The sequence below is a fragment of the Monosiga brevicollis genome, genomic scaffold, assembly GCF_000002865.3.
Source record: "Monosiga brevicollis MX1 MONBRscaffold_4 genomic scaffold, whole genome shotgun sequence".
Classification (NCBI taxonomy): Eukaryota; class Choanoflagellata; order Craspedida; family Salpingoecidae; genus Monosiga; species Monosiga brevicollis.
This window is the reverse complement of record NW_001865041.1, coordinates 699,073-710,694: the sequence shown is the minus strand read 5'-3', so window position 1 is coordinate 710,694 and position 11,622 is coordinate 699,073. Positions and strand designations below refer to the sequence as shown.

The window sequence follows — 11,622 nt, the reverse complement described above, 5'->3', positions numbered from 1 at the left end:
CATCCTTCGCCGTCTTGCCGTTGGATGACGCTGACAGCGCCACACCATCGGCGAAAACCCTTCGAGACATGGCTCACCGAGCTGGCCGTCATGGACCCCGTGACTCGCTATCGGGGCCTGATGACAAGCCCAAGCGCACCGTGCACTGTCCAGATGGCATTCCAGAAGTTGTCGACCCTTGTCCGGCCACGAGTGGGCCACTCGACAACGCCGCTGTTCCTAAATCAGCGGCGCGTGCGCAGAGTCCAGTTACACCTGAGCAAATGCGCTTGGCTCAGCAACGCCGCACCGCACGCGTAGTCCTCTTAGATGACGAAGACGATGATGCGGAGGAACAGGTCGTGGCCCCACGAGAGACGTCCACGGACAGTGCCGAGCCCATTGCCCAACCACCAGGCGCGATCGACACTGCAACAACATCTGAGCGGCTCTCCCCTCGGGTCCCGAGCCCCAGTGGGGACCGTGCGGCCAGCCCAATATCGGACGGGCATTCCAACAAGGGTGCCGCAGGTCGTGCGCGTGAGCTCAAGGGTCTATTGGCAGAACGCGTCAAGTTGCTCGATACTGGGGATGCCAGTTCAAAAAAGCAGGCCCATGGCGACATTTCTCGCAAGATTGAACAAGCACTGGCTGAGCGCGAAGCCCATGTTCGGGCCCAGTTGGAGAGTGAGCGTGCTGCAAGAGAGGCCGCCATTAAAGCAGAGCTTGAGCAGAAGCGTGCAGCTCGCCGAGAACATCTTCAACAACAGCAACAAATGCAACAGTCCGTTGTGCTTACGAATGACCCCGCCAAGACTCAAGCACTAGCCTCCCCGGCCGAGCCTTTGCCATCTTCCCCGCCGTTGGTACGCGAGCCGTCCATCGATTCGGCCGAGATTGCTGAGGCCCTCGCTTCGCCCACCAAGAAGAAGATAGGATTTATACGGCGCAGCCTTCGGCGCTTGTCCTCCAATAGCGATGACCGCAATACGGAAAGCAAGAGCAAGCGCCGCCGTGCGCCAAAACCGGACACTTCGACCATCACTGAGAACACCGCCTCTGCTAGTTTGTCAGCTCGCAACCCTGTTGCAGCTAGTGAGGATGCATCTTCAGGCTCGGGCCATGCCAAAGGCCGCTTGACGGACCTGATCCGCCTCTTTGAGAATAAGACTGATGCACCGGCCAGCTCTGACCGATCAACCCAAGAGCCGCGCCGCTCAATTCGTCGCATGTTTGGTCGCCGTAGCAAGAAGGGTCGCAACTCCATTGCCGATGAGGAAGTTCCCGAGATTCCACTTGCCCCGCCGGCCCCACCGGCCCCATCTGCGCCAACGTCAGCCGAGATTACCCAGACAACAGCAAAAACAACAACAACAACAACAACACGTGCATCCCCCTCGCCTTCCCCTGTTACAACACGCAAGAAAGCACCCGTGCCTCTGCCATTGCAATCAGATGCCCGATCTGAACCAAATCCAGCTGCACCCCCCGTTGTGCCACGCAAGCCAGGACGCGAGAGCGTATTTGAAGTGCTTGTGCCCGTCGCGAGAGTTTTCGAGCGCAGCCCCAGCGCACCCAAGATAACCCCACCCGTGCCCACCAAGCCCCGTGCGCCTGCCATTGCTGACACGCTCAAAGCCACAGTGTCACGTTTCGAAGCGATTGCTGCAACCGACGAACACGACAGCCCTCAAGGCTCGATCGATCTGCTCGAGGTGTCACCTCGATTGTCCTTGTCCACCGTGCAAGGCCGCGGTAGCTATGATTGCGTAAGTTTAAATCAGATGACGCTTCTATCTCGCCACTTTATGCCTCGACATCTCATCGCATCTATTCCTCACCTCCATCTGCTATCGTATAGGCCATCTCTGGCACCTGGCTGCCACGGCAGGAAGAGTCAGCATCACGCAAGCCATCACACCCTGCTGTTCAAGAGCAAGACTCAGAGGCTGGCTCTGAAACATGCTCTGAAACAGCAGGCATCGAGCCAGTCCCTCCCACTGCCCCACGATCATCCCTGTCACACACAGTCACAGCCTTACGTGCATCCCCAAAAGCTTCTGATGCCGTTCAAACCTGCCCCAAGGTGGAATCATGCACTGACGAAGCGCCTACTAATCAGGCACCCAATGAGGAGTCCTACTTTGCGTGCGAATACCTGCGATGCACAGCACATGAGGTATTACGACGACGTGGCGTGGATCCGGCGCAAAAGGAATCATACCTGAGCCCGTCAGATTTCCGACAAGTCTTCAACATGAGCCGCGACGATTTCGTTAAACTGCCTCTCTGGCGGCAGCAACAAAAGAAGAAATTGGCCCGCCTCTTCTAAAACCTCACTGCAACGTGGCCTGTGAGCCTTGCTAGCTTGAATGTCGTGAGTCTTATCATTACATGGATACTTGTGTCATGTTTTGCTCTTCGACAGTAGAAGGTGTGATGTCAGTACATTGGTTGTGGCAGAGTGGGCTGTGCCCTCAAAAAAATCAATATTCGATAAGTCGTACAACGCGTATTCGTCAAAGTAAAGTGCAAAAGGCTATTCTCTGCCGCAAAAATCTGAAGACAAAGAACCACGAAGTGATGAGCGCGAGTGGCTTGACGCGCGCGCGCAGGCACATGCGCACACGCTCATCAACCAGCAAGGCGGCAACAAATAACTGCACACCCCATGACAAGCAACAACAAGACGCCATACGCCAGCAGATAAGACGGACAAGACGAGGGAATCCCAACAACAATCAAGAGCATGCCGCAGATGGAACGGAAGCAGGACAAAAGAGACAAAGGGAAACATGAATGAAGAGCTTGCTGTCAATCGTGACAAGACACAAATCACACTGTGCCCTTGTTCGTGGCAAACAAACGAAAAAAGAGTCTAAGAAAAGAGTTTGACTCTACTTGCGTAGAGCAGAAGCGTCTTCGGTGTTGGCTGCACTGAAGGTGCCTGGAAAGTTGGCTTGACGGCCCTGACGCTTGGTGGTGTACTTTGTATAGTTGAGCACATCCGTCTTCACATGCTCTGCAAGACAGCCCCAGCCAGACACGGGAAAGTAAGAATTCGATGAGGGGTTTAAATGTGCAAGGCTAAGGCCAGAATCATGGCCTGCCCAAATTGTGACCTTTGAACAAGTAAGAACACTTACTGCTCTCCGTCGCAACCTTGGAGGTGGTGCCGCGCAAAAAGTTGTCGCAGGATTCACGCTCCGCTTGTGTGGTATGTTTCTCAAGCCACGAACCAATCCAACCCCGAAACTTGTTGTGCTTGCGCACCCGTGATTGAGGTGCCTGGCGTTCAGACTGGGGAGGGATTTCGCGGTGCCGGAAGAGCAGATCGCCCGACTGACAAGTGATAAAGACGGACAGGTGTGGTGTTGAGAAGGAGGCGCCAAACATCGAATGCAGAGGGTTTAGACAAGGACGAGATGCAACCCGGGAAGGTGCACGTACTCGCACGACGAAAAACATTTTGTAAGCATTGAGTCGGAAGTGGCACTCGAGCTTGTTGTCAAAAACGACGCGATCCTCCCAGTTAGCTTGCTGTTCGTAGCCCGCCTTGCGTTTGTTTCTAAAGAAGGTAGGATCAGAGCAGTAAACGGTGAGGCATTCGCTGAGGCATTGGCAGGGTATTCCCAGGAGTAACAACGAGCACGCAGCAAAGAGAACAGAAGCAACGAACCGGTTGAGAAAAGGCTTGTGGACAGACTGACGGAGGAGATCTTCGTCTAAATGGCTGAAATCCATGTATTTCTCGATGTAGTTGAGCCAATTGGCACCGGCCGTGGTTGTCGTGCCATCAGGCCCTGGCTCAAGGTCGATAATTTCAACGCAAATCTTGCCATCGGCATGGTACGTCTTGTACAGCGTCTTGTTAGAGTCGCCCAAGGTGTGCACAACATAGGTCAAATAGTCCGTCTGTGTGGACTCATTGGCTGATTCGCCGTCAAGCGTGAAGCGCTCGCCAGCCAGATTACGCAAGAAAGCACCCGAGAGCGCTGAGCTGGGATGATCCATCAACGTCTCCAGCTGGCGGTACAAAGCGTGTGCCAGCTTGTCAATAGTAGTCAGCTGATAGGAAGCTGTGGTAAAGAGATCACGCATGGCGTCCTCATACGACTGCATGTCGCTGTTGCCCTCCACCACATTGGTCGTCAGCTCCAAAAAGACGTCCAGTAGTGCTGAGCGATCATACTCGGCTGTAGTTTGCAACCAGTGCCACCATGAGTTCCAAGCACACGACCGAGTGCACCTTGGCTTGGCGCGCATCCTCTTCCCGGCCCCAACGCGATTGAAGCCTCAGTGAACTTACAGGGCAGGGTCAGTGCCAAGAAGACGGCAGTAGGGCGCTCGTGCGCCCGCTTCCCCTCTGGATCATCACGCAAAGCCTGCTCGCACTCGCGGCAAATCTTGACAATGTTAGCCACGCGCGTCCACAGCATCTGGATACAGTTGGAAGATGCAAAACGGGAAATGAGTTGGCCTGAGCGTCCAAGTCTGAACAGGAGGGCAGGCCAATCTAGAACGTTAGAAACGCACGTTATACTGCATCCAGAACACGGCCCACCGACTGCTGCAGTAGAAGACATTTGCAGGCGTGCTACCTCGAAACTTGACCTGCCACCATGGCAAGGTGGAAACGAAAGAAGGAATGAGCTGCCACGTGCATATGCAACGCTTGCCGGAAAGCTTGCCTCTGAGGTCTTACCTTCGTCATGATTGATTCGACGCCCTTGCGGGGCTCGCCAGACGACGCGCCTTCGCCCCGGTTTTGCTTCGAGGGCACGGAGAACTCGCCGCTGATATATGACGCCACAAAATCGTCCAAGAGGGCCTAATTGGTGGACGAACAGCAAAGACTGTGTCAGAAACAACTGGCTCACTGGTCTTCTCAAACGCCCCCTCGCACATCAAGCAGGTGTTGCTGATACTGCTACAAACGCACCGCAATGTTATCACGGGTCTGTTCGCCGCTCTTTGACACCTTGTTGTAGGCAGCCAACACAATTTGGTTGACATACTTGCGCACATCCTGAAAAATCAAACCCGTGAGAAAACCGCAAGAAAGCACGCAAGAAAGCAAGGAACAAATCTTTTGCAACCGAGTGCGCGTTTTTGAGGCAGAGAGGAAAAAGCTGTCAACCAGCAACAAAGCGTCACTTGATCAATACCTCAGAAAAGTCCAGAAGCTCGCGGGGCAGGTACAGCGACCGATCGACGTCTGCGCCACTGCGGAGTTCCTTGAGAGCCTGCCCCAGCGGAATGACAAGATCATGCAGGCAAGCCATCAGATTAGTTGGTGGGTGTCTCGGGGATGCAGTACCATTCAAGACGAGGAAATAACATCTTGATGGAAAGCAACCTCCAGAGCTGAAACAGTTGGCAAGCGTCTCTTCCTGCTTACCTTGCGCGCTTGTTCACGCTTGTCCTTGAAGTTGGCGCGGATGATCTTGGCCTTGATGGCGCTGGTATCATTGCGCTTGAAGGTGGAAGACTTATTGTCAAGCGATTTGAGGTAGTTCTTCTCAATCACATCACGCCACGACTCGTTCCACGCACGCTGCACCTTGCGCCATTCTTGCTGCTTCTGCTTCAGGCGCTGCAGCACGATGGGGATGTGTGCATAGGGGTCGCGGCGAAGAGCCTGCAAGACGTCGTCTGTTCGCGGGCCATAAATGCGGGACACGGCTTTGCGGTGAATGCTCTCTGAGCGTCCACCAAGGTTCTTGATGTTGAACGAGTAGGTTCGGCGCTGATCCTCGGGGCGCAATTGCAACTCATGCATGACCATTTCCAGCACACGGATTGTGGCAAGGTTGCACTCCAAAATCAAATCCAGCTCAAAGCGTTCATCCTCACACTAAGGGAAAAAAAAAAAAAAAAAAAAAAAAAAAAAAAACGACGAAAGCACGCAGGTTAGTGATGCTACCTAAGCCTATCGACGGTAAAATACGAAGCACATGCCGTATTGGGAAGCGAGTGCCCTTGAACATGATTTTGAGCCATGACAGAGGGGCATCAATGAGTTGTTCGGGATTGATAAGCTTACGCGGAAGAGGGCTTCTTCGTGGGCATTTTTCTTGCTGGCTACAAAGGAAGAGTCCTCGCTGGTCCAAACTGGAAAGGACACGTATTTGTCATTGAGCACCTTGGCGATGTTGGGCTCCAAGTGCCGCCGACCAGAGCAACGTAGCTTCTGGTGTGTAGTGGGAAGTAGGCGATAGCTCTGATCCAGCCGATCACACTTCGCCAGATCTAAGACACAAAAGAAACGAGAGGGATCAGCCTTGGGGCAGAACACTGCTCAAGTTAGAAAGCCCATCCAGTCTTACCCAGCTCGATCATTGCGGCCCCTTCGTCGCTGGCATTGCTGTAGCCCACAAAGCGCTTGAACCAATCAAAGAGGTCGTGGTGCTTGGACAAAAACTCCTCCACCAGGTTGATGAGATCTTGTGCCGAAATGATCTCGTGCGAAAACATGTTGAGGCACTTGAGAAAGCTGTCATACACTGAAGCTGGGCGCAACACCTTTTTGATCTGTTCAAAGATGCAAAAAGAAGACCGCAACGTGTAAATGAGGGCTGGTGCTGTCAAAGGCTGAAACCAAGTCCCAGAAAGACAACGGCAGGACGTACGCGATCAAAGTAAGCAAGCTCCTCGGTACTCAGGCCATGCTCAGAAAGCTGTTCAGGCAATGGTTTGGCGCGCTTGGCCCGGCTTTCGCCATCGCTGGCACGCCGGCTCCGGCTCCGGCGAGCCTCGCGCTGCTGGCGGCGCTGACGTTCAGCATGGGCCTGAGCCGCAGGGACGGCTTCGGGCAAAAACTGAGAGAATTCGTCCAGGAGGTCCTTATGATTTGCAAAGAGGTCGGCCACTTGGGAGTAAACCTGTGTTGTTTGTCACAAAGCACACGTGACGACCATGAGGCCAAAGTGTCTTCCTTCAACGCGATCCGGTAAATTGAAGTAGGCAGCCCAGCTTTCCCACTAGCCCCACAGCACCAACCTCGTTGATCGACTTTTGCTCTTTTTGATACGTGTGCAGAATCTCCAAAAAGTTTTTGTACACGCCCAATTGCGTAGCAAAGCGATTCTGTGCCACGAAGCAGAGACCCCCGAGCCACGTTGTGAGCGAACCGCAAAGAAAACATCCGTAATGGTCAGCAGCACGCCTGTCGGGCAATGCTAGAGCTAACCTTGATTTTATTCACATATTGGATAGCGTGAGAAAATTCGAGCTGCTTCCGAGGTTGGCCGTCCGCCTCGGTGGCCGCCATGTTTGCTGCGGCAGCCGGTGTCGCAGCGACAGCTCGTTCCGTGGGGGTGGGCTCAATCTCAGGCTTGACAGCGGTCAGGCCGCGCCCGCCCGCAGTGGTGTGTAGCACTGAGGGCAGGCCCGGCTGGCTGACGAGGATTTGCTGCGGCTACAGTGGTGTAGACATTGGAAAGGGCACGTAAGATATAATGATGCTCGACATGCCATGTGAACCAAGCAGCTCCTTCATGCCAATGGCAGCGCGAGACAAGAAAGATCAACACAACACAAGACAAACCTTTTCACGATCCGGCACCTCGATCTTGTAGCCTGGCGGTAAGAAAGTGTTAAAGCCCACAATGAGGTCGGGGTTTCCCTCAAACAGCTCCGATACTTTTTTAATGACGCCGGGCGTGTCAATTCTACAAGAGCAAAATTGATAAACTGAGAAGTGAGAGAAAGACCCGAGGGATATTCCCACACGTGTCTGGAGACAGTGAGGCGATGCAGGGACGTACTGCTGGCTCTTGAAATCCTTCATGATATCCAAGAACTGATTGTACACTTGAGGCTTGCTACCAAACTGAGCCTTGACCTTGTCCAAATAAGACAAGGCGTCTTCCACCTTCAAGCGCTGATTCTGTGAGCCAGTGCAGAACAAACAAATGAACAAAGAAAGCCGTAGTTACAGCCCAAGCAGGAGTGGATGCCTGAGCAGAGCCAGAAGAGGCGTTCAGACATTCGTAACGAACCGCAGTGGCAGCACTTTCAGGTTTGGCCGACCATCCGGCCTGTGGCCGTGCAGTATTAGCCTTGGTGTCTGGAGCGACCTCCGCCTTGTTGTCGGAGCCGCGGGCGTTGCGTGGTGTCGCATCAGCACCACGCCCGGTGTTTCCGGCAGTCTTGGACGAAGGCCGTGAGCTACCACTTGCACGGCCTGAGTTGGTGCGAGGGCCACGGGACGTGGCGTTGGCACGGGCCGGGCCATCGTTGTTGTTGGCCTTTGAGACCCGGTCCGCAGATGGAACCGCTGCACTGGGCCTGATGTCGTTGAAATGGGGTTGAGACGGGGACAAAAGTAAGATGCAAATGAGCCATGCAGGTGTGATTTCATAATTGTGAGACCCCCTCTCCATACACACACGCATGGAAGACGTTCAAAACACGCACTTGGCCTTTGGTTTCGGCAATTTATCGTCAGAGGTGGCATCGGGATTGGACCGCATGGGCGCATCATTTCGGGGAGTGGTTTTCTTTGGCCCCTTGTTCAAGCCTAAACCATGTGAGGCAGAGGCAGCAGGGGTAAAATTGAGCCAAGGTCGGCCGGAGGTCGAATGACCGCAGACTGCAAACGAATCAAGAGATCTTTTCTGCTGACAACGGGGGCGCAAGGCGATAACATTGAAATAAAACAAGCAAGGGCAACGAACCACTGGAACCCTCTCCGCCATGGCGGGAAGCATTGGCAGAGCTTGGTGGCTTGCCATTGACGGATGGAGACTCGCTCAGACTAGCAAGAGTCGTCTCAGGCAGCAATGACTTGGGCTTGTCGTTGGCATTGTCAGAAGCCGAGGGTGACGACGTTCTGGCGGTCTTGCTGGCCAGTGCATCCGCACCAGTGGACTTGAACCCGGCAGCGGGAGGTGACGCCTGACCCTTTGCATCCGTGGCCTTATCATCTGGTGTTAGTGCGGGCACGGGCATTGTCTTGCTGACGGACTTGTTCTGCGGTTTAGTTGACCCGGCGGCAGAAGAACTGGTGGCAACACTTGTCGCAGTAGTTGACCCCGAGTCACCGGCAATTTGAACTTCGCTCTTGGATGGGTCGGGCTGTTCATTGAGGCCTTGAGGACCGTCACGAATGGCCCCCAATGCATAACCAGAGACAACAGGTTCGGCATCGGCATGCTCAGGCTTGGCACTGGCAGGGGGAGCGGTGTCGGCAATTTTGGTGCCTGACTCTTGGGTCTTGCTGGTGGAGTTGACTGACGACACGGCCGAATCTTTGGTGGTGGCCGACGTTGCTGCAGCAGCGGTGGTGGTGCTGGGACTGCCTTGGACATCTGCACCTGACCTGGGAGGAGAGCCGGACTGCTTTCCTGCGGCAGCAGTGGGTGTGCTCGCTGACATTGATGCTGGCTCGGGCTTGGTCGTAATAGCAGCGCTTGAGGTTGAAGAGGTCATAGGTCGTTCCGTGCTGTCCTTTGGAGAAGTAGGACGCTTGTTGGGCGAAAGTGTCTGGCGCAATGGCGAAGCTGGTTTCTCCGATGCGGTGCTCTCGCTGGGCCGTGTAGCAGCACCCTGCTGCAGCTCTGACTTTTCCGAAGATGCGGTCAGCGAAGGGGGCTGGGGCTTGGAAAGCACTGGGCTTTGAGACACGGAAGAGCTCTTCTCGCCTCCAGTCGGCACCGGCCGGGCATGCTCACGCGTACTCTGGCTGGAGTCAGCAGAAGCTGCCTGACTCGGCTGGGGATTGGGAGAAACCCCGGCGCCCGGGCCCTTTTTGGCCGGTGGCTCTGCTGCCTCATTTGGGGTTCGCGCCGATGCAGGCTTGGTGTGATGCTCGGGTGACTTGGTGGAACCTGCGTTCGCTTGGGTGACACTCGAAGCTGATGTCTGCGCCAGACCAACAACAACCGAAGTGAGTTCAACGACGAGAAGACAATTGCTTCAAAAAGTTGGGAATTGTAAAAGTACATATTGGAGGGGTCTGACTGGTGAACCAAAAAAAAAAAAAAAAAAATCTCATGGTCCGCAGTTTTGGATCAGTGCGTGTGTATGTGGGGGGTGGTTAAGGGCGCGCAGGGGTAAGGCACTCAACAGTAATGTGATGAACACAAAGAAAGAACAAAGGGTGGAACGTCAGATAGACCCGAAACGGCAGCGAGCAAGGTCGAAGCGAGAAGGCAGAGCCGGAACAGTGGATAACACGAGACACACAAAAAAGCCACAAGGGTCTGGTTGCAGAATGGAGGGGGTTGATGAACGAAGCGCAAGCCAGGAATACGTACGCTGGCAGTTGCCACGGCAGGGCCGACCGGATCTGAGTTGGCGAGCAAGGGCAGCGAAGGGCAAAAATCAATGAAGTGAGTTGAGCACAATTGACCGTGGCCAACAAGAGTGATCAAAAGAAAGCATGCCAACAATAAGGCAAGAAAGCAACCAATGAACGAGTCAGGAGAGCAACACCGTGCTGCCGGTGGGAGAGCAAGGCATCGGTGACAAGAATACCCGAGAAATAACAAACACTAGACACTGATGGGGGATATTGCTGTGAAAGGTGAACAACGACAACGATGGTGGTGGCATGGCCCGAGCATCCATTCTGCCCTCGCGTGTGCAAAACATCAGTCGGGCACATGGCAAGCCAAGGGACACCAGAACAGAAAGGTGCATGCCGTGGTGAAGCTTCGGAGCGTAGCACCACGTTAACGGGCATGGGTTGAATGTATGGCGGGAAGACCGTGTGTTGAGGACAAAGAATGGGGAATGAACATGCCTGTTATGGCGGTCGAGGTGCGCAGAGGCTCGGTCGCGGGAGAACGGCTGATTGTGGCGTGGTCAGATGCCGTTGTGGCGGGAGCAGTGGCAGCAGCAGCGGCTTGAGACGAAATGGTAGAGTTGTTGGGCGACTGGTCTGGCCTCTCGACCTTGGGCATGGCCGTTGGCGGTTGCCAATCGTCCCCTTCGTGAGAACGCTTGGCCATCTTGCAAGGGCCACGCGCGTGGACGGCAATGAAGAAGAGGGGCCTTGCCAAGAGGACTTGATCACTATTGCCCAGGCCTACCGCCGCACCGAGCTAGTAGCAGCAAGGGGCAGCAAGGGAGATGGGTGTACTTGTGCGTGTGCGCGCGTGAGTGGAAGCACAACACGCGCGAACCGCGATGAGAGGGATGGTTGGCCCGACAAAGGTCCAAGAAAGGCTCTAGTGGTGTGATGGAGACAAAGAGGCAACGGGCTGAATGAGCCAAAGCGAATCCGGCTGAAAACATGCGTGCAAGTGTGTGGGGGGGTTGGAGGCAAGGGCAACAGAGGGCCGTTACAGATGATTGGTTTGGAACAACTGCACCAAGACAAAGCAGACCAGGCGATGTCAACCGGGATTGAAAGGCCAGCGAGTCTTGAGCGCATGAAAGGGTCGGGCCCAATGGGTAGGTGTACTCTCGAGCACGCAGCGACCTGTACCTCAAAGAGCAAAATGAACAAGCACACTCATGAAGATGAGATTGACACAACCGCCTTGCTTCCTTTCAACCAATTCTGACTTTGCGTATGGTGTGTTTCTCTCTCTCTCTCTCTCTCTCTCTCTCTCTCTCTCTCTCTCTCTCTCTCTCTCTCTCTCTCAAACTCTCTCTCTCTCTCTCTCTCTCAAACTCTCAAACTCTCAAACT

General features: G+C 54.5%; 2 protein-coding genes across 2 annotated transcripts in view; one reads left to right on the top strand and one right to left on the bottom strand.

The window, feature by feature from the left end:
- Positions 1-2,311, top strand: part of MONBRDRAFT_23434 (uncharacterized protein) — a gene marked incomplete at both ends in the record, with an annotated part of 4,219 nt that extends 1,908 nt beyond the window's left edge. The window contains 2 exons of the mRNA XM_001743845.1: positions 38-1,748; positions 1,841-2,311. Coding sequence (XP_001743897.1) covers positions 38-1,748; positions 1,841-2,311 — 2,182 coding nt within the window. The remainder of the gene's footprint in view (positions 1-37; positions 1,749-1,840) is intronic.
- Positions 2,312-3,078: 767 nt separating this feature from the next.
- Positions 3,079-10,626, bottom strand: MONBRDRAFT_31471 (uncharacterized protein; the record flags this gene model as incomplete). The annotated part of the gene is made up of 20 exons (XM_001743601.1): positions 3,079-3,321; positions 3,430-3,547; positions 3,659-4,175; positions 4,289-4,418; positions 4,516-4,593; positions 4,685-4,810; positions 4,922-5,008; positions 5,148-5,225; positions 5,381-5,836; positions 6,026-6,231; positions 6,309-6,513; positions 6,612-6,863; positions 6,982-7,068; positions 7,172-7,399; positions 7,529-7,652; positions 7,749-7,870; positions 7,983-8,271; positions 8,401-8,503; positions 8,661-9,846; positions 10,462-10,626. 20 exons carry the CDS (start codon positions 10,624-10,626, stop codon positions 3,079-3,081), a joined length of 4,800 nt encoding a protein of 1,599 aa, XP_001743653.1.
- Between the last annotated feature and the right edge of the window lie 996 nt (positions 10,627-11,622).